General features: G+C 54.4%; 6 protein-coding genes across 6 annotated transcripts in view; 2 read left to right on the top strand and 4 right to left on the bottom strand.

Moving 5' to 3' along the window:
- The window catches only part of UV8b_05194 (uncharacterized protein), a gene marked incomplete at both ends in the record, with an annotated part of 6,007 nt that extends 948 nt beyond the window's left edge, over window positions 1–5,059 (bottom strand). The window contains 3 exons of the mRNA XM_043142692.1: window positions 1–3,800; window positions 3,938–4,264; window positions 4,715–5,059. The exon at window positions 1–3,800 is cut by the window's left edge and continues 680 nt beyond it. Coding sequence (XP_042998626.1) covers window positions 1–3,800; window positions 3,938–4,264; window positions 4,715–5,059 — 4,472 coding nt within the window. The remainder of the gene's footprint in view (window positions 3,801–3,937; window positions 4,265–4,714) is intronic.
- Window positions 5,060–9,092: 4,033 nt separating this feature from the next.
- On the bottom strand, window positions 9,093–11,198 carry UV8b_05193 (uncharacterized protein; the record flags this gene model as incomplete). Its single annotated transcript, XM_043142691.1, has 3 exons — window positions 9,093–9,219; window positions 9,302–10,443; window positions 10,614–11,198. The coding sequence occupies 3 exons, from the start codon at window positions 11,196–11,198 to the stop codon at window positions 9,093–9,095; spliced, it is 1,854 nt and encodes a 617-aa protein (XP_042998625.1).
- A 788-nt stretch (window positions 11,199–11,986) lies between these two features.
- Window positions 11,987–12,343, bottom strand: UV8b_05192 (uncharacterized protein; the record flags this gene model as incomplete). Its single annotated transcript, XM_043142690.1, has 1 exon — window positions 11,987–12,343. The coding sequence occupies one exon, from the start codon at window positions 12,341–12,343 to the stop codon at window positions 11,987–11,989; it is 357 nt and encodes a 118-aa protein (XP_042998624.1).
- A 479-nt stretch (window positions 12,344–12,822) lies between these two features.
- On the bottom strand, window positions 12,823–13,407 carry UV8b_05191 (uncharacterized protein; the record flags this gene model as incomplete). Its single annotated transcript, XM_043142689.1, has 2 exons — window positions 12,823–13,293; window positions 13,363–13,407. The coding sequence occupies 2 exons, from the start codon at window positions 13,405–13,407 to the stop codon at window positions 12,823–12,825; spliced, it is 516 nt and encodes a 171-aa protein (XP_042998623.1).
- Window positions 13,408–17,201: 3,794 nt separating this feature from the next.
- Window positions 17,202–19,072, top strand: UV8b_05190 (uncharacterized protein; the record flags this gene model as incomplete). The annotated part of the gene is made up of 3 exons (XM_043142688.1): window positions 17,202–17,285; window positions 17,398–18,247; window positions 18,378–19,072. 3 exons carry the CDS (start codon window positions 17,202–17,204, stop codon window positions 19,070–19,072), a joined length of 1,629 nt encoding a protein of 542 aa, XP_042998622.1.
- A 706-nt stretch (window positions 19,073–19,778) lies between these two features.
- On the top strand, window positions 19,779–21,027 carry UV8b_05189 (uncharacterized protein; the record flags this gene model as incomplete). The annotated part of the gene is made up of 2 exons (XM_043142687.1): window positions 19,779–19,931; window positions 20,041–21,027. The coding sequence occupies 2 exons, from the start codon at window positions 19,779–19,781 to the stop codon at window positions 21,025–21,027; spliced, it is 1,140 nt and encodes a 379-aa protein (XP_042998621.1).
- Window positions 21,028–21,148: the final 121 nt, after the last annotated feature.

Here is a 21,148-nt window from a genome sequence, read left to right as displayed (position 1 = left end):
AACGTCCTCATCGACGGAACCGTCACGTCGGTGAATCTCTTCTTCTCGCTGTCGGGCTTGGGCAGCACGCCTCGGGACGGATACAGCTCCAGCGGCACCTTGTTCTCCACCAGCGCCTTCTCCTCGACAAAGTTCGGGCCAAACAGCGCTCTGCGCATGCCCGCGTTGAACAGGACGTCTTGTCGCTCCTTGACCGCGCTGATGCTGTTGCACGCCACCTCGATAGGCGGGGCGGACGCTCGAGGTCGGCCGGCAACCTCCAACCTGCCGAGCCCAGAGTCGCGGTATGCCTCACGCGCCACGTTCATGAGCTTGTTCAAGATCCCTTGGCTCGTAACCTCCGCAAGCGGTAGGCGATTGTGCCGAGATTGTATCTTGAACAGCGCATGAGCCGGCGTGAAGTGTTGGTCTCGGCCGTCTCCGTCGTCGTAAATGACGCCCATCTGTCCCAGCCTGTCCTTGTTTTGCAGCTCGGTGACGGCCCGCGTGAACAGGCTCTCGTGCGTGGCCTTGTACGCTTCGCCCGCCGACACATCCGCAAAACGTAGCCAAGAGAAGGCCTGCCGCCCTTCAACGTTCTTCTGCACATGCTCCGGCGCCCAAATGTTCATCATGTGGTTGAGCGCCTTGCTTCGCCAACCAGCCTTGACGTTGTCCCCCGACGCTTGGTCAAGACGTCCGCCCCGCGTCCATATCAGCAACGGCAACTCAAAGTCGATCAGGCTCCGGGTCGAGTAGCCCGCAGTGACCGTGCTGCCCTCCCGGACAAACGAGGCGGTCTCGGCAAAGTAGCCAAAGGAAAAGGGGGACGTGACCTCGGCGCGCTCAAACAAATCTGGGTGGTTGCACACTTTTCTGAACTGCATGACCAGGTTCATCAGGGTTCCAGAGTCTTGATCGTCACCCATGGTGGCCTTTTCAACAAGATCCATAATGTTGATCTGGTTGCGGAGATTCGAGTAGTAGGCTCTCTGCCTGTAGGTGAGGTTGCAAAAGACGTCGAGCTCAATCTTGTCGCCGAGCTCCTTCTGCACGTGCTTCTTGACGCGACGAAGCATAAAAGGCTTGAGAATCATGTGCAGACGCCTGAGCTGATCCTCGTTGAGCTTCGTGTTGCTCTGCGCGTGGGACTCAATGTCCTTGGAGAACCATTCGCTGAACTCGTCGTGCGAGTCAAACAGCGACGGCATGATGAAATGGAGCAGCGCCCACAGTTCCTGCATGTTGTTCTGGATGGGCGTTCCCGTCAGCAAAAGCCTGTTCCGGCAGTGGAAGCCCAGCAGGGACTTCCAACGAGAGCTCTGGGAGCTCTTGATGGCTTGGGCTTCGTCAAGAATCATGTACTGCCATCGCATCTTCTGAAAGTACGCCACGTCGGAGACGACCAGCTGATACGACGTCACGCACACGTGGAATGCGGCGTCCTTGCGGTACGTCGAGTGCTTCCTGTCCCAAAACTTGCGCAACACCTTTCGGTCCGGGGCACTGCCCCAGTAGGGTAGAATCTTGAAGTCCGGAACAAACTTTGCGATTTCCTGCTGCCAGTTGTGCAAGGTGGAAGCCGGTGCGACAACCAGGAACGGGCCCCAAATATCGTGCTTTTCCGCCAGGTAGGCCATGACGGAAATGGACTGTACGGTTTTACCCAGACCCATTTCGTCGGCAAGAATGCCGTTGATGCCTTGCTCGTAGAGGTTGACCAGCCAGTTGAGGCCTTTGAGTTGGTATTCTTTCAGCTGAGCATTGAGGAGTTTGGGCTGCTCAATCTGCACCTCCCCGAGACCTGTGGGATTCTGAAAGTTCATCTCGCCTTCTTCGTCCATGTCCAGGCTGCCCTCGTTGTTGAACGCCCGGGCCTTCTTCTGGGCCTCTGCAATGGCATTCTGCGCGTTGGCCATGGCTGCGGCCTGGAGCTGTGACTCGTCCTCATTGTCGAAGTCGAGATTTTCGAAATCGGTGACCCGGGCCGCCACGGGCCCAGTCGGTTCAGCAACGTCGAGCTTGTTCCGCGGCATCTCACTGGCCGCCTGCTCAATCTCCGGATTGTCGGTGCTGCGCTCCACTTCATCAGTCTTGATCTTCTTGCCGATAAAGTGGGAGTAGAGCTCGGTCTGGGAAATGAGAAAGTTGAGCTTTCTCTTCTGTCGAGCAGCTTCACGGTCGGCCTCCTCCCGTCGAGCGTTTTCAATCTCCTGCTTCTCGGCTGCCTTTCGCAAGTCGCGCTCTTCACGCTCGTTGCGCTTCCAGAAGCCCATCATGTCACGCATGACACGTTTAGCGCGAGCTTGCAAGTCCTTGGTGCCCTTGTTGGTGCGCAGCTGCCACCTCTTGGCTTCCTTTGATGCGAGAATGGCCGTCTTCTTCAGGTTCGAGCCCTTGGTCCCGTACGACTCTACAGCCAGCTTGAAGGTCTTGTTGACATCCTTGCGAGCCATGTCGCGCCAGATTTGCTCGTAGATTTGGTTGTAGCCTTTGGAGGAGAACTTCTTCTCCAGGTCGGTAGAATCGTCCTTCTTCTCTTTGGAGACATCTTTGGTCTCTTTAGTCTTCTCCTCGGCCTCCGTTTCCTTGCCCTTGCCCTTGTCCTTGTCCTTGTCCTTGTCTTTGTCCTTGGATTTGTCCTTGGCTTTGTCCTTGTCCTTGTCCTTGTCCTTGTCCTTGTCCTTTTCCTTTTCCTTCTCCTTGTCCTTGACCTTGTCTTTCGGTCGTCCCTTGATCTTGATGCGTACCTTGCTCTCCTCCTTGGGGGGGAGCTCCTTGCCTGCGTCAAGAGCAGCCTGGGCAGCTTCCGCCGACTCCTTCTCGGCCTTCTTTTGCTCTCTCGTCTTCTTCAGGCGGTTGCCCTTGCCCCTGCCCTTCTTTGGCGTGTCAGCATCCGAGGCCAAGAAGCTAGACATGGTGCCGCCCTCGAGGTTCAATTCCAGGTTGCGAGCCGGCCCCTTGATTCCCTTTTGTAGAATGAGCTTGGTCTGCTGCGCCTTCTTGCTGGCACGTTCAGCATCGCGTAAATGCTTTTGACGTTCGGATTCGTCCTCGGCCGCCAGGGCTCGGGCCAGTGCAGCTTCCTTTTGCTCAATGGTAACAGCCATGGACTTTTCGCGGCGTCTCTTTCGCTGCATATCCTTCTTTCGCTCCTTCTCGGCAAACAGTTCCTGCTCGCGAACTTCGTGAAGTGCCTGGTCATAGAAGACATCGTCGTATCGTCGCTTGCCAAGCTCAGACTGGAGAAGTAGCTTTCTGCTGGCAGTCTTGGTATAATCGTCGCGACGAAGTCTGCACTGCTCCAGATCGAAATCGGCCATGAGGCGTCTGCGTTTGCGAGCACGCTCCTTGTACTCGAGCTCGTTGAATTCGGCTGGGTCGAGACTGGATGTGTCATTTTCAATCAGAGCTTCGGAAATCTGAATCTTCTTTTCCATCTCGGTGGACCATGTTTTGCCAGGTTTGGGTTGGCCATTTGCCTGGCGCTTCGAGGCAGATCGAGGTTGGGGCGATTCTCTCTTGACCGAAGGACGTCGCTTGCTTTTAGGGGCTTCAGCCTCTCGTATATCGGAGGCTCGCCCCTTTGTCAGACGACGACCAGGTTTTTTCCTCATGGGCTCTGCCCTATGTGCGGAAAGGGCCTCAAGTTCAGTCTCGACATCTTTTTCAGGTTCAACTTCAGTCTCAGGGTCTTGCTCCTGCTCTTGAGCTTCCGGGGCAGGCGTGGGAGCTCGATGTTGCACGACGGACTTTGGGGCCGGTTCTGCGCTTGAGAGGATGGTGGAGAATGACATGGGATCGGCTGATCGACTATGGCTCTGGTTTTAAGCGTCAGTTAGCGTCGCGCTCAATGATGATGATGTTTTCTTGGGGTTTGGTGGGAGAGGCAGGCGTTTTCCGGGGGAATGAATTGGAGAAAACAGGCAACAAGCCTTGTAAGAGAAATAAAGCATACATTTGCTGAAAGGGAGGGCGTCTTGATCGGCGAAGCTGCCCGGGGCTCAATCTTGATGATGCTTGACATGACTGAAGAACCATTTGGCGTTGCGGTTGTAGCAGGTGTGTGGACATGCCTTTGCGATGGCGACGTCATGTGAGTTACCCGGCTCAATGGTGGACTGTGGGAGCCGACGGGTAGGTTTGGGTGGGAATGGGATACCGGGCTTCGATATCTGTCATACGATTGACGAGGCGAGGTGAAGATGCCGTTGTTGTTGTTGTAGTACGAGGATGATGGAAGCTGGTCGCCTGGCCTCCGTTCGTACGGATAGGGGTCCCGTGGCTAATTGGTGGCAGAGGGTAATGGATTAGTTCAAGTCAAGACGACACAAGATTGGAAACAAGATGCAGCCATGACGGTTAAAATGGCTATTGGAAGGGAAAAGAGCGCGACAGGGCTAGAATTCAGTGCGAGGGAGGGAAAGAAAAAAAAAAAAAGGGCCGGAGTAAGATGGACGAAACGAAACAAGAGGTCTCGCAACGAGGAAGAAAAAAAGACTCGGGCTGAAGATGGGGTTGACGATTGTTCCGATGAAGGACTCAAAGTTTTCGCCGAGCTTGATGAAGAGAAAGTTTGGGTGGAAAAGGACAGCGGGGGGGGGGATTAAAAGAGAAGAAGGGTGGGTTTGCCTTTGACAAGCGATGCAACATGTAGGAAAGAAGCAAGTGCCGTGCACAACTCGGAGGGGGAAAAAAAAAAGAAAAAAAAAAAAAAAGAAGTGGATTGACATACCTTTGGCGTAAGCTTCTGGGGCGGGTTGTGCCAGGAGTCTGATGTCCTGCGCTCCTTGGTGGTGTCGGTCGTGGGGTCGTATACTCTGCCAGATGCCACTTTTTGGCGAGACTGGTGTTGAGAGTCGGATAGATCAGGTCGGGGAAAGTAGCTGGAAGAGGACGAGGATGTCGACAGCGGAGCGTGTCGGGGCGATGGCGATGGCGGCGGAGGAACAGCGGGCAGGCGATTGCTGTGGTTGCTGTTGTTGCTGTTGCTGTTGCTGTTGTTGGTCGTCGAGGATGATGGCGCTGGCAAGGAGGGAGGAGCGCCAGCACGGGCTGGGGTCGAGGACGACGAGGCCATGTAGGCGGCGGTTGAAGCGCCAGCAGCGGTCGGCGAGGGCGACGAGCCGTGACGGTGACGGTGACGGTGACGGTGACTGGGATGGGGGGGACTGCCGTTGACGAGGTGGTGAGGACCGGAATTGGGGTCAAGATGGGGGTTGGGATTGGGACCTGGGCCGGGGCTGCTGGGGCCGGGGGTGCGATGAGGATGGGAATGCGGATGGGGATGAGGATGAGGATGGGGATGGGGATGAGGATGGGGATGGGGATGGGGATGGGGATTGTGCGACGGCGACTGAACGGACGAGCTGGTGGTGGTTGCGGCGTTGTGGTGGTGGTGGTGGTGGTGGTGATGGTGATGATGATGGCGATGATGATGATGGTGGCCGCGATGGGAATTGGGATAGGCGGCGCCGGCCGGGTTGTTGTTGTTGTTGTTGTTGTTGTTGTTGTTGTTGGTGGTGGTGGTTGAGGTGCTGGCGGGAGACGCAAAGGGACGAGGACATGGAGGAGGCAAGTCGGCGCGGGCGGAGCGGGTGGGCAGGGTTGGCGAGCGAAGGCTGAAGCTGGCCCTTGGGGAGGAGCCCAGGCCGACGAGTGGCGGTGGAGGTGGAGGTGGATGTGGTGGTGGTGGTGTTGTCGTCGTCGTGTTTGTCGATGTTGTCGATGTTGTTGATGATGAGTGCTGGTGGTGGTGGTGGTGGTGGCGGTGGTGCTGCTGGTGCTGCTGGTGCTGGTGCTGGTGCTGGTGCTGCTGGTGCCCTGGCTGCTGCTCTGGGTGGTTCTGGTGCTGCTGCGGCCGCTGGACTTCTTCTGGTTTGCGCTGGACCTGCTGGACCTGCTGGTGTCGCTGGTTGGTCCATGTCGCCTCGCGCAGCTCCCCCCGTCCTCCCCCCCGTCCTCCCCCCTGTCCTGGGGGCGGCGCTGCCGGCGGCGGTGGCAGTCGGTCGCGCTGCTGCTGCTCCCAGGCCATGTCGTCTTCGTCTTGGCCACCACCCCGGCGCGACGGCAGCACCGTCGCTCGAAAGGCATTCTTGTCCATGGCGGCTGGCAAGGCGGCGAGCGCTCCCTCTTTTTTTTTTTTTTTTTTTTTTTTTTTTTTTTTTTTTTTTTTTTTTTTTTTTTTTTTTTTTTTCCCTGGTTCCACCGAGCAGAGCGGGAATGCCGCCAAGACCGACCCGGGTCGTCCGTCTGGGCTGCAAAGCAAAGCAAAGCCTCGACGATTTGACGTGCTCACGGGGGGCTGGCTCACTTACACATACACACAGGCAACTTTACCGGCGTCTCCGGGTGATCGGGGACGAAGCTACGGGGCCGGAGAAGAGGGAAAAAGGGGGAGGCACTGCGTGAAACGGCCGACTGCTACGTGCAAGGCCCTACAGGCGAGGCAAGGCGAGGCAAAGTGTCAGCGACTGGTGACGGGGGTTTTGAGGAGAACGCCGGGCCGGTGGAGTTGATGGAAAAGAGGCAGGTTTGCCGATGTTTGGAGATTTGTCTGGCTCGAGTCTGGTTGGGAGCTCGTTTGGCTGGATGGATTTTGGGGGGGGGGGGGGCTGAATCCAGGAATCCGGGAATCCGGGCAAAAGCTGATGGTTGAAGACGGGGTGTTGTTGATGGACGTGGACGTGGTCGTGGACGTGGTCGTGGACGTGGTCGTGGTCGTGGTCGTGGTCGTGGTCGTATCGTACGTACGCATGAATGTCGACCAGGCACCATGAAAGAGTCAACAAGAAAACGCACCACGGGGGACGGGACGAGACGAGACGAGACGAGGCGGCAATGCCCTCGAGTTCAGAGGGGGTCGGCCCCCGGTCAGGTTGCTGGAGACAGCAAGCAAGCATCAAGGCGCAGTCGGGTTGGATTGCCCCAGCCATCACATCACGTCAATCGCAGCAGGACTTGGGGGATCTCTGCTCATGTTTGGCTGGTCCGTCCCGTCTCGCCGTCGCAGCAAGCCCGGGTTTGGCAGCCCCATCTGGTGCGTGCCTCATGATGCGACCCGGCCGTCATCCCGTCACCAGGCCTCACGCGCTGCTCCAAGATGTCTGTCTGGTTTGGATCAACATCAATCAATGAATCAATGGGCGTGGGTGGTGTGTCGCGAGGGCAGGAGGTAAAGCTGGTCTGGTGTGGTGCCTCCTTCCTGTCTGCCTGGCTGGCTGGCTGGCTGGCTGGCTGGCTGGCTGGCTCTGGCAGGTACGGAGCAGCCACCAGGCAGGCAGGTAGGCAGGTACGGAGCACTCCCTTTCTTCCTCCAGCCCCGAGATTTCCGAGACTTCCGATTCCCTCGCTGCTTTTTTTTTTTTTTTTTTTTTTTTTACCTTTTCCTTCTTTCCCCATTTCCGTTAAAATCCGTTGCGGATACGCCACAGTCACATCATTGGCCTGGCTGCTCCCTAGGTACCTACGGAGCGAGCAGGTCAACCTTCCTAGGCACCGGTTACTAGCATACGCCAGGTTTATGCCTGGCAGCCTCCGGCCAATCAGGCGCCGCTGTCGACGCCCGGATTTTTCAGCGAGCAAGCAAGGCGTCCAGACTCCACCTCCACAGATCCGCAATCCCAAGGGAAGGGAGGGACAGGGCAGGGCAGGGCAGGGCATCCATTGAATCTCATCTGTGCTCCTAGCAATGAATGCAGAAGAAGCCCGGACCAGTTAATCTTCATCGAGATCCGCTGACCCGTCCGTCCCCATCCAAACACTGGAATTGCTAACGCTCTCCCCAAGCGCCTTCTGCCCAGTTGAACTACCCTCACTTCAATGCCCTTGTGTCCAGGCAAGTCAACCGTCAACCAGCCTTTGCTCTCGCATCGGCATCGGCATCGGCATCGGCATCGGCATCATCAGTCGGGGACGCTGGCCACGGCGGATGAGCACCACGCACGCACATTGGATTGGCACCTCCCCGTCCGTCACATGTCGTGACACCCGTCGAGTGGCCATGTCCAGAACACACACAAGGCATGAGCGCCGGCAGGGCAGGGCGGCTTTAAGCTAGTCGTCAAGTGGAACTGTGGACATCCGACCAGACTCTTTCGCGGCGAGCCCAGCGGAGAATGATGAGAGCAGGATCCCCGGCTGACGTCGCTGCGCCGGACGGAGTACACCACCGGCATACAACCAGCCTACTAGGCAAAAGAAAGCAACTTGTGCTCAGCCTCTGGCCCTTCGCTCCGTATCCTCGGACCGCCCGCCAGCAATGTCCCTCGAATTTCCGATGCGGGCTGGGGCTCCGCTGCATCATCGCCACTCAGGTACGGAGCACAAGCACGCGCAACTCCGTACGACGAGGCAGGTAGGTGGACAAGTGCCAATTCCTGGGTAAGCCGGAGCGGACAAATGCTGCAGATTCGTGGCGTTCAACCAGACCAAACCAGCCCAAGGAGTCGGTTACACCCCCATCTGCGTATGCGCAGTACGCAGGGGCTTGCTTGGCTTTCAAAACTTGCTACGGAGTAGGCTGGCTGGCTGGCTGGTACGCGGCGCTCTTCACCCGAATCGAATCAAATCATCACATCCTATACCTACAGCCCAGTCGGACGCTGCAAGGACGGGCGAATCACGAGTTTCAGACAAGCACTCGCCAGCGCAAAACAGCAATCTGTTTCCATGTCCCCCATGTTTAGCATGTTTAGGCACATTACTCCGTACACATCACACACACGTTGCAGCCCATGTCTCACATAGAGTTTGAAAAAGCACGTGTGAAGTAGGTCAAGTCTATCCGTAACAAGTGTTTCACAAATGAATCCATGCCACTCACCTCTTCAAGGGTATCCACGACCATGCCTAAGCGTAAATGCGGCTTCCTATCTGCTTCTTGGTTTTTTTATCGTCTCGTCATTCCTGATGACAGCCGTGTGTGTCGCGTGCCGCATAGATGCCCTTCATGCCAATTGTATAATTCCCTCTTTTCAAATTGGTGCCATCCCGTCTATTTCCAATATGCCAGGTTTTTTTTTTTTCCTTTTTTTTTCCTTTTTTCCTTTTTTCCTTTTTTTTTTTTTTTTTTTGAATTCTTCTCCCCTCCCGTGCCAGACACTGTAGCCGGTTTACACCGCACCAGCAGACACCATCTTCTTCCGGAGGTAGTTCTTGTATTCGCCAATGCTACCATCCCAAGGTTGAATAGTTTGGTTTTCACATACAAGAATCTGCTTCGCAATCTTGTCCAAAAGTCTTTTTTTTTGCGAGTTAGTTTTAATGTTTGAGAGCATGAGAGGGAGAGCAAAAAAAAAAAAAAAGGATATTCGTGACATACCTGAAATCGTGAGAGACTACAACAACACCACCGCTAAAGGCGTTGATGGCATCAGCCAGACTGTCAATAGTGGGGATGTCGAGACCGTTGGTCGGTTCGTCGAGCAGAAGCATGTTGGGACTGTCGATAGCAAGCAAGGCGAAGACGATTCTGCTCTTCTGGCCCTCAGACAAGGTGCCCATCAAGGCAGTCTGTGAATCACCCGTCAAGCCATAACGGCCCAGCTGTTGACGCCAGTACTGGTAGTCCTGCGACTTTTCCTTGTACTTGTCGCGAACAAAGTCGAGGGCGGACTTGGTGAGGTCCAGTTGCTCAGCACTGTGCTGGGAGTAGAGACCGAGCTTCAGATGGGTGTGCCGAGTGACGGAACCACCGGTGGGAGAGAGCTTGCCGGTCATGAGGCGGAGGAGAGTGGACTTGCCGACACCGTTGGGGCCGACAAGGGCGGTTCGGGAATCCATGTCGAACCCGAGATCCAGGTTGCGATACAAGTCATCGGCCTTTTCGCCAGAGTAGGAAAACGTGACGTTGTCGAAAGAAAGTACGGGAGGTGGGAGCTTCTCCACGTCGGCGAATCTAAAAGTAAAAATCTTGTCGGGGACAACAGGTTGAATGAAACCATCGGCTTCCATCTTGTCCAGAATCTTTTGCCTGGACTTGGCCTGTCTGACCAAGTTGGCGTAGGTACCGGCACTGGCGATGAACTTTTTGATGTGAGCAATTTCTTCTTGCTGCTTGGTGTACGCCTTCATCTGGTTCGTCTCATTTTCGGCACGAGTCTTGTGGTAGGAATCGTAGTTGCCGCCGTAGTACTGGAGCGACCTGGCGCGCATGTCGATCATATTGTTGCACACTCCATTGAGGAAATCCTCCGAATGTGAAACAAGCACGAGGGTGCGATCCCACTTCTTGAGGTATTCTTCGAGCCACACGCAGGCCTCGAGATCCAAGTGAGCAGTGGGGTCGTCCAGCAGCAGCAGGGACGGCTTGACGAACAGTGCCTTGGCAAGAGCGACTCGCATTCTCCAACCGCCAGACATGTCCTTGGTCTTTTTATGAATTGTCTTCTTGTTGAATCCCAAGCCAGTCAGGATCAAGGACGCACGTGTAGCAAACGTAGAGGGATCCATCTTGTCCATATGCTACAGACCAGGAAAATTAGAACCATTCAGCCATCTGACTATTGGAAGGGGAAAGGAGAAAGAGGAATCTGAAAAACAATAAAAAAAATCTCGCAAAAGCGCCGAGATTTGTCTTCTTTTTTTATAAAAAAACAAAAAAAAAAGAAGGAAAATAGAGAAAATTTACTCACATCGTAGAGATCAATCAATACGGGACTCTCGGGGCCCTCTTCCTCGAGAAGCTTCTCTGCGAGCTTGTCGAGACGATCCATTTCATTTTCAGCCTCCGTGACAACCCAATCAAGGGCTCCGAGGTCGCTAGGAGGAGCTCCCTCGTTCAACAGATAGATATCAATGTGCTCGGGAATAGGGAATTCTCTGGCTGCAATAGCCTTGAGCAACGTGGATTTTCCGCAGCCGTTCTCACCGAGAAGTCCATATCGACGGCCGAACGACAGCTCCATGGTAGAGTCGGTAATGAGAACACGACCATGGAACACCAAGCTTGTGCTGGTGATTTTGACGTCCTTGCTTGCTTGCGTCGACGCCAGGACACCAGTTGTGACTCTGTCTGAAATACCGTATTCGTCCATTTGCTCTGCCAGACGCTTGACCTCGTCCAGTTTCTCGCCAGAGGTGGCGGGAGCATCGTCTTCGACGGCATTGCCGTTGGCATCGAGCTCGGGCTCCTTCTTGCCTTTGGCAGCCTTCCCGCCTTTCAACTTGCCCTCGGCAGCCTTCTTTGCGAGTCTCTTCTCCTTGGAGGCGGAAGGCATATTGGCGGACTAGGCTCGGCGGCGACAAAGTCTGGGGGGGGGGCCTAGGGAGGGGCTGCGTGATTTCGACGCTCGCTGGGGTATAGACGGAAGGGAAAGAATCGTCGAGATAGTTCCAAACCAGGCACCGACCGTTTCTGCTGGTGCGTCCGGAACATGCAACGCGAGGCTCGACCGGGAAACAGGGAAGATCTGGGCCGAGCAGAAAAGCTGGAACCAGCACTGAGGGCGGCAAGAAGGACTGAGTCTGAGTGGCACGGCAACACCTGGAGTGTCGAGTTCGGTGGGCAGAGCCTGTTGGGAAAAAAAGACAGGCAGTGGAGGCGGGGTGCTATTTTTTTTCATCATGGTGGGGGGGCGCCGCCAGAAATTTCTGGCCCGATAAGAGAGGAATGTGTCCACTGGTGGCATTTGGCCATGTCAGGCATCAAATGAGAAATAAGGCATTAACCGGATGCAGCAATTCCAACAAGACTGGAAGGAACCTTGGGCGTTGCCAGTGGCCCGGTGCCACCAAACAAGGCAACGTTGAAGCACACATCAATTGAAGCTTTCAGCAGAGTCAAGCGCTAACCGCCGGGCAGCCCATGGGCAACTGACCACCAGGACAGGACCAGACTTCTTCAAGATACTGAATGATCCTAGCCAGACACGCACTCTCTCTCTCCGTCTTTGAATCTTGCACTGCATTCGTCTCCGTGATGGAGAGGGTATCAAAAGTCTTTGCTGGCGTCAGGCCCATCCATAGTCATCGAAAGCTGCAGGCCATGATTTATTTATTTACATATTTATTCCCGAGATGCATGCCCTCCCAGCCCGCGACAGGCAAACCCGCCCAGCTCTTCTGCTTTGCATTTGCCTACAATAAAATCGTCCGGGACCAGCTGAGGCTGTGACTCTCCTATTCTCCTTCTCCGTGATTCCTCACCGTCTTCGACGTAACCAGGGTATGGTAGGGAAGCCAAAGTCGTCGAGGGCGGGCTTCGAACTACACCTGGCCGCATGACCTTTGAGTTTAGCACCGGTTTCATGGTCTTTTGCCACGCAGATGGCTTCTCCTGCGAGTTTCCGGAATCCGGGCTGAGTGGTTGGATGGCAGACAGTTTGTCTTTGCTGTTCTCGGAGGACCCAACTTGACAAGGCATGATGAGGTGAGGCTTAAAGGACGGCAACTGCCTCATGTGTTAGTTCAACCATGTTTCCGCTCCCGTTGTCATTTTTGGCTCTTTACTATTTTCTGTGTAACAAGGGAGGAGCCGCCATACTGTAGAATGCGCCCATGTTGGTTGTTGTGGTCTACTGGCCAGCGACCCTGCCCGAGTGGTGTTTTCCACTGAGCAGTCACCAACGGTATCAAGAGACGTTTGAGATTTACTCGGCCAGCATATATACAATTGGACGCAAACTCGGTGCCTAGATGGGTTATTTATGCGCAGAGGTGGCGTCAACGAGGTGTCACCGCAGCAGGCAGCAAGTTTGGGGTTTTCACGCCTTAGGCGCAACCTCATACAAGCCTGGAAAACGACAGCAAACACCACAAGTTTGTCTACCTGGTGACATCTTTGGCAGTGCTAAATTTTGCGCATATTACTTACATTTCCGCTCATGACAGACATGTACATACTTAGGCGGAGACATCGCGCTGCAAGCCATCAAACGCCGTCCCTTTTGACAACTCGCCAGAGTCTTTGTTGAGCGCAGCTAGCGGCGTGGCTGCATCCCTTTGCTCGAATTTTACTTCAGCCAGTCTGCCTGGGTCGTCGATTGATCCTGGCTCTGCCTTGAATGCCTTCCGCTGTCCATCAGAGACTTGCTGGTGGTCGAAACCCTCTTCCTTCAGGTTCTTGCCGTGCGGTCCGTGGGGATCAGAAATAAACTGGCTGTTTATATAGGTAGGCGCCGGAGCGCCTTGAACGCCTTCAACTCTGGCGTGAGAAGATGATGACTTGCTTGTAGTGTATGAAGGACCCTCGGGTTCGGCGTCGCGGTTTTCGGCGAACTTGCCATTGGCTTTGTAGGATTCTGCAGCAAGAGAGTCATGCTTTACAGGACCAGCAGCTTCCTGGGTCACTGGAGCATTTTTCCCGAGATGCACCTTGGAAACTGTTATGCCTGGAAATGGTTTTTTTTTTTTAAAAAAAGGACTGTGCCAACTTTTGCATACCTTGGTGCCAGCACTGGTTGCGCTTCGAGTCTGGACAGAAGACATGATGAATGATATGAAACCAAGGAGGCGAAATTATTTTCTTCTTTTTCTCCAACTGTCTGTCAATCTTGTTGACGATGAGATGTATAGTGCAAAAGCTGCTTGTTGCGGTGTCTCCGTTTGGTTTCCCATTTATGCCATTTTCACGCATGACATCATTGCTTCGTACTTGTCGTCAATGGTTGGGCATGGCATGGTGTTTGAAGCTGCTCGTCACGGGATATCTTATGAGAATGGTATTACATCATGCGGAAGAGGCTATGAAAGCATGCACCCCCACCGTCGAAAACCTGATTCGGAGACTTGAAGAGAGCAGGCAACCGATCTCTCGATGAATGGAACCCGATGCGATGATGCTGACTCTGGACCTGGAGGAAAGCCACAGCCACCGATCCCTACATTATGGCGCCGTGATGTGGGAAATGGGTTGTGGCTTGCAAAAGCATGCAGTCTGTTGAATCGACGATTGATTTGGGATGGGTTGGTTGTTTTTGGCTTCAGGTCGCGTTTTCGTCGTTGATGCTGCGTATACCGAGCGTTGATGGTTTTCTGCAACACCTTGGTACGATTGATGCCGTCGAAAAAAAAACATCGTCTCATTGTAATAGCGCCATCGGAGGAATGGCTCCTTGGTGAGCCTACAAACATAGAATGACTAATCGAGCCAATAGCAGTGCTGGGTTGATTCGAGGTCTATTCATTGATGCTAGGGTATCCATGTACCTACCTGTTTATAAAAACTACGGAGTACTCGTAACTCGTCGAGTGAAACGGCTGATTTCAAGTCGGTGGATCGACGTTGCTGTTACGGAATACGGGCATGATGGAACATGACGCATCATCACTGCTTCGGCGCTTCTCCACCAATCTACCCTACCGCATGCAGGCCTGTCGCCCGCCCCCTAATCTTGAAGTCAGCAAGCAGCTCGTTTGCGTGTGACGGAGGCGACGGGTCCGAGTGGGCTTGTGATGCTGACACCTGACAGCGGGCAAAATGGAGGCTGCGAGTAGACTGTACTGAAGAAAAAAAAAAAAAAAAAAAAAAAAAAAAAAAAAAAAAAAAAAAAGGTCAAATTGACGGTTGCTGCTTCATGTAAATAGTAAACAGACGGGTACTGTAGCTCCAGTCGGCATAAAAAGCCAGGCCAGTTGACGCTTCCACAATCTTCGCGTCAGCAAACTCCGCGCCTTCCCTCGGGACATCACTTTGGAAGGTACTACCAGTTGTCAACTCCCGCTGCGCTTGCTCGGCTTCCATCAACCAGCGTCAATCCAACCTACGGAGCATGCATATTGACAGCTTCAGCAAGCAACCAGAATCTTCAGCAGCAGCACCTTTGCACCTTTGCTTCGGCGACATTGACTTGACCTCAGCCGCACTTTCCGACAGATGGGCCGACTTGTCTACCGCGACGGTCGGTATTACGACGCGCCGGAGGCTGCGACGCCCCGACGTTGGAGTAGCCTTGCCCGCAAGCCATATCAGATGTGGGATTACCTGCTGTATGGCATAGGGACCGTCTATTACAAAGTTCGGGGGCGATGAAGGACGACGGCACGGCGTCCCTCGCCAGCCTCACCGGCGGAAACCATTGCGGATGCACATGGTTTCAATCATGGATGCAGACGAGACGAGCTTGGCGAAGAGAGCGCGGGTGAAAACCACACTGGAGCTGGGTGATGCAATGCATTGGGTGAAGACATGGGCTGGGGCGAAGCAATTTGATGGAAGCAAGCAACTCGGCTAGGACTCGGCTAGGACTCGGCTAGGACTCGGCTAGGACTCAGTCAGTAGTGTCGGGGCCCAAGAAAGCCAAGCCAAGCCATCTGGACGAGAGTAATGAACTGTCAAGAGGGACGGACGGACAACTGGTTTTCTTTACGGCGCCTGCAGGTGCTGCCACTGGCGGCGCATTGTTGTCTGGTGGATTCAAACATATACCAGACACCACCAGACTGCTTGTGGTTCATTGCCAAGGTTCAATGCATTTTGTGCCAAACCTTGCTGCATCCGTACTGCACTATTTATTCTTGGCTTCATGCTACTACGGATGCGCACAGACAAGCCAAGCATTCCTTTAAAAAAAGGGGGGGAAAAAAAAAGAAAAAGAAAAAAAAAGAAACTTGGGTGAGAACATGGAAATCTTGGCGCACCACGGCTGCGGGGAAAGGGCTTGGGAGTTTACCAACTGCTGTCGGGTGCTGTACTCCCCCCACTGCCCAGTGTCAGGTCTGGTCAATGCCTGCTGGGCCAATGTGGAGTACTGGGGTCCACTGGGGGTCCACTGGGGGTCCACTGGTGTTTCCTGCCGGGCGCCTTGCAGCCACAACGGAGTCCAGCGGCAATTGGCGCTGGGAATCTCAAACGACGGGCCGTGGCTGCGTGTCCTAAGCAAAGCTGGTTCTTAAATCAAAGGTGGGCGTAGTCCCTGACTCCCTGGTCCGCTACTCGCGTGCGGTTGGCCATTTCGCCTTGTTAAACACTGACCCACCGGTGATCCACCGTTGACGCATTAAAATGATTAACACAAGTTCTGATTCGGCGGAAGGGCAGGCCCCGCATGGCATTGGCCGGCCGAGGAGAACTCGTACGGAGAACTATTCTCTATACGGAGTATGGAGTACGGAGCACGGAGTGGTCTCTCGCGGTCCGCAAGCCATTTGAAACAAGCCGCGAAGGGACCGCCCCGTGACTACCTCCGGGGGAGGTTCCCAAGGTAGTTGATCATTAACGTAATGATGCCGTTGTTTGGCGCGGCGCAGGCTGCGTTTGACGCAACTTGGGAGGTACCTGAGGCAATCCGAGGACCGTAACTCCTCGCCGCGGACTTTATGCGAGACTGGACTCCGTGCTCCGTATTTCTACTCCGTTCTACTCCGTGTATTTTTGCACGGTGTACATGCGACGTTTTGTCGTCCGTGACGGCCATGCCAGGCGTCCCTTGCCCATTGGACGGACAATGACGGTCACATAACCCGTGCCTGGTTAAATTTGTCCTGCATCTCGTGCCTACTGAAAGCTGCGCCTCTTTGACGCTCAGGGGAAGTGGGGAAATGGAAATGCTGGGCACTCGAGCACAAGGTGATGTCCCTACCAAGTACTCCGTACCTAGGTACGTATATGTACCTTACGGAGCAAAGTTGAGGGCTCCCTGGGAGGCAAAATGGCAGGCATGTGCTCACTGGCTGCCTTTGCGCCCAGGTCCTCTCAAGTGCCTGTCTTGCTCCAGGCTGATGATTCAGCAAGCATCAAAGTGCTAGTTGTCTGGTAGCATCCTCGCAAACCCCTTATCCAGCCAAAACCACGGGCAACCAACCACAACCTTGTTGGCTGCTGCTAACCCCATTCTGAGGACTCGGCGCGGTCAATTTCCTCGTCTCCATCAAGGGCCACACCCCCCACACCCCCCCCACTTCCCCTGAGCTCACACCCCCCAATACCAAGGCTTGATCTTCGGTTGGGTAAAAAAAAATCAAAAAAAGTCACTTTCGTTACCTTATGCCGACCTCTTTCTTTCTTCTCTTCTTTTCGATTTTTCATCTTGACTTCTAGACATTCCCCCATACTTTTAATGTTTTCTGCTTTCCACTTTTAGAGGTCGGCTGCCTGTTTGTTCAGCCTTTCCTGACACTCCTTTGAAATCGAACCATTAGCTTTGCTTTGCAGTATTTCCCAACACTCTCTGAACCAACAATTCTTTCCTTTCCCCTTGGACGATTTCGAGAATAGCCGGATGAGAGAATAAAGAGGACCAGATCCCAGCCGTTTCTCCCGTCAGCAATTTATCTGAATCGCCATGGGACTTGCCAAGCTCTCTGTATCGCTCCTTGCTCTAGCAGGGAGCGTCATCGCCGCCGACATGCAGGCCATTGAAGTAAAGGTGAGGCACATCACAAGTTGGAGCAACACGTTGCTGCTGCTGCTGCTGCTGCTCCTCCTGCTGTTGTTCGAAACGGGGATTCGCGTCTGACCCAAGGCATTTCAACACCCAGGGCTCCAAGTTCTTCTATAAAAACGGAACGCAGTTTTACATGAAGGGCATTGCGTACCAGCAGGAAGTCGGTGCTGGCGGTGGCTCCATGACCAGACGTGATGATTCCACCAAGACCTACGTCGATCCCCTGGCCGATGAAAAAGCCTGCAAGCGAGATGTGCCTCTGCTCCAGGAACTGGGCACCAACATTATCCGAACCTATGCCATTGACCCCAAGGCCGACCACTCCGCTTGCATGAAGCTCCTGCAGGACGCCGGGATTTACGTCATCTCCGATCTTAGCGAACCCGACAATTCCATCAACCGCGACTCTCCCCAGTGGAACACCAAGCTCTTTGCCCGCTACACTGCCGTTATTGATGAACTTGCTCAGTACACCAATGTCGTCGGTTTCTTCGCCGGTAATGAAGTGTCCAACGCCAAGAACAACACTATGGCTTCGGCCTATGTCAAGGCTGCCGTTCGTGACACCAAGGCCTACATCAAGAACAACAAGAAAATCACCCGCTGGCTCGGTGTGGGCTACGCTGCCAATGACGATAAAGACATTCGTGCCGAGATTGCCGACTACTTCAACTGCCAGAGTGTGGACGAGTCCATCGACTTCTGGGGCTACAACATTTATTCTTGGTGCGGAGAGAGCTCCATGCAAAAGTCGGGCTATGACCTACAGGTCCAGTTCTTTCAGAACTACTCTGTCCCCGTCTTCTTTGCCGAGTACGGATGCAATAACAACGGAGCTGCCAATCGTATCTGGCAGGAGACAGGTGCCCTTTACTCTGATGCCATGACTGTTGTCTTCAGTGGCGGTATTGTCTACATGTACTTTCAGGAGGCCAACGACTATGGTAAGTACAGAACGCCCGTCGGATGAACCGGTGCAACCGGCCCCTCCTTTCTCTTTTTATTTCGTTTTTTTTCTTGTGTCCATCAGTCGCTGACCGTTTTGTTCTTATCTTTACAACCCTCGTTTTCCAGGTCTCGTCAAGGTTTCCGGAGACAAGGTCACCAAGCTCAAGGACTTTGATGCCCTCAAGAAGCAAGTCACCAAAGCTTCCCCCAAGGCCGTCGAGGAATCTAGCTATGCACCATCCAACAAAATGAACCAATGCCCCAAGCTGGACGACAACTGGCAGGCCAACAGCATTCTTCCCCCTGCTCCTGACCAGAAGCTCTGCGACTGCATGGTCAAGTCCCGTTCTTGCGTTCCCAAGTCTGGTCTCTCCAGCAAGAAGTATGGCGACATCTTTTCCTTCATCTGCACCAAGTCGCCGCAGTCATGTGTTGGCATCAACGGCAATGCCACCACGGGTATTTACGGCGCCTACAGCATGTGCGATGACCAGTCCAAGCTCGCCTTCGTCCTTGATGCCTACTACAACAGCCAGAACAAGGCCAAGGATGCCTGCGACTTTAGCGGTTCGGCTCAACTTGTCTCGGGCAGCTCGGACTCTTCCTGCTCCAGTGCTTTGGCATCTGCCAGCGACGTCAACAAAAAGGCCGCTACCGCTACAGGTCCCGTTGGCGGGGGGGCTGCCAAGGCTACCGGCACCGGTGACAGCTTCGCGATGCACGGTGCTCCTGTCGCCCGTCTATTCTCTGTCGGTGACTTTGCCATCGGCTTGTACATGCTGGTGGCTCTGTGCGTTGGCGCTGGCATGGTTGTTCTGTAAATTCGCTAGCATATATGTATGCCATTGAACAAAGTCGATTGGAAGTTGCAATTTCATGTACCGCTTCAGGCGTTGGGTTCTGACTGTTTTTTCAAATTTTTTTTTTGACGAACCGTCTTCTGTATTGCAGCAAAAGCTGGTGAGAACCGCCTATTCGTGGTCAAAAGATAAAAAAAGGATAGACCCAGAGCGTCTCTTTTCCCCCACGCTTTCTTTCCTCTTTTGGGGCCCCCTTTCTAAACTGCTACACCATGTGGCCTGCGTGAATGGCCATCTGTGGCACAATTGGAAACTCATCCCACTGGGTGCGTTGTGTTTAGCTTGTGGTACCGGTCGAGGAAAACAAAGATTGGCCTACTATCAATCAATGCGTCCTGACTATTTCTTTGGTTTGCGATTTCCCAAGTACCTGCAGCCGCGCGGCAGGTGCGTGGGCAAGGGGGGGGGAGGTACGTAGAGGTACTACCTACCTAGGTATGTACCTCAAGTGGTCGTTCATGGCTTGCCGTTTTCGGAACCTGCACCATAATGCATGACGTCAACGTCACCTTTTCGCTATTGACAAATCTTTTCGCACGCACGCTCTTCTGCAAGCCACTGGCTGAGTAGCTCTATTATCCCCACGCTCATCTTTATCAAGATGCCGGCATCCCACGGAATGGAAGAAAAGGCACACTCGTAGGACGAGAATCAACCGTCCGTGGCAATGCCCTCGCTACCTGAAACGGAGCCACAGAGCTCGACGAGCCCACGACGCTCTCGTGTCGCCGAGGACTTGAAAGTGTTTGCCACTGAGTGGATGCGACTCAATGCCATCGACTTGCTCGTCTTGGCAGTCGTAGGCGGCCTGAGTTTTGCGGTAAGTGAGCCGCTTCCGCCCACCCGCCCCCCTTCTCATCCTCTTCGGGATGGCAACGTCTCGACATGGGCATGACGGTTAACGCAGGTCTTTGGATGGCCATGACTAGATCTACCACGCGCCCATGACGGTAGTACGGACCTTCCCGATTTCCTTCACGGGCTCGGGCGACATCATATACCCGGAATGGGCATATCCGTACCGAGGGTGGATTTTGCCGTCGTGGCTGGCTGGCCTGATCTCCATTGCCGGACCAATACTGATATACATGCTGGCGCAAATCAGGGTCAAGTCGGCGTGGGATGCCAGCAACGCAATCATGGGCACGGTCTGGGCCCTCGCGCTGGGCTCGCTGTTCCAAGTGACAATCAAGCAGCTCATCGGGGGGTTCCGGCCGTACTTTCTCGATGTCTGCATGCCCGACATCTCGCGTGCCAGCACGCACAACAAGACTGGGCTCAACGGCGTGGGATTCCAGCAGGTGATGTACACGACGGAGATTTGCACACAGACGAATCGGTCAATGCTGAAAAACGCCGTCACCTCGTTCCCCAGCGGCCACTCCACCGCCGCTTTTGCCGGCTTCATCTTCCTGTTCCTGTGGCTCAACGCCAAACTCAAGGTGTGGGCCGATCACAAACCGGCATTTTGGAAGTTGGCGCTCACCATGGCTCCTTTGCTCGCCGCCGTCATGATTGCCTGTTCGCTCACCATTGACGCCGCGCACAACTGGTACGATATAGTGGGCGGATCAATCATCGGAACAGTCATGGCTGCTGCTTCGTACCGGTCCACGTACGCGGCCGTGCTGGACTGGCGCTTCAACCACTTGCCGCTGCAGGAGAAGGAGCCGTTTGAGTACAGCGCCGAGGAGACGTCTGCTATCGCGGCGCAGACCTTTACTCGCAGCGTCGGCTGGGGGGCCAGACGACAATGGCCAGACGAGCAAGACGGGGCTTCAAGCAGCAACGCCTTTTTTGCCCACCACTCGACGACGAGATTGCCCAGAGGCGGGGGGAAGACTGGACAAGCTGCTGCGGCTGCGGATGGAGCCGGGTCGAAGGCAAGGGTTTTGGTGGGAGCGGAGGCTGTTTAAAACTAGAAGATCGGGGAATTTGCCAATGTCTCGACGGCGGCACAGACGACAAGTTGATTGAACAGAGCCTCCCCTATCCCGGGGCGGTTGCGACTAGTAATTAGCTACAGCATCGTTAGGG

This window comes from Ustilaginoidea virens, chromosome 4 (assembly GCF_000687475.1).
Source record: "Ustilaginoidea virens chromosome 4, complete sequence".
Lineage (NCBI taxonomy): Eukaryota > Fungi > Ascomycota > Sordariomycetes > Hypocreales > Clavicipitaceae > Ustilaginoidea > Ustilaginoidea virens.
Note: the sequence above shows the minus strand (reverse complement) of the source record. Positions and strands in the feature narration are given on the sequence as shown.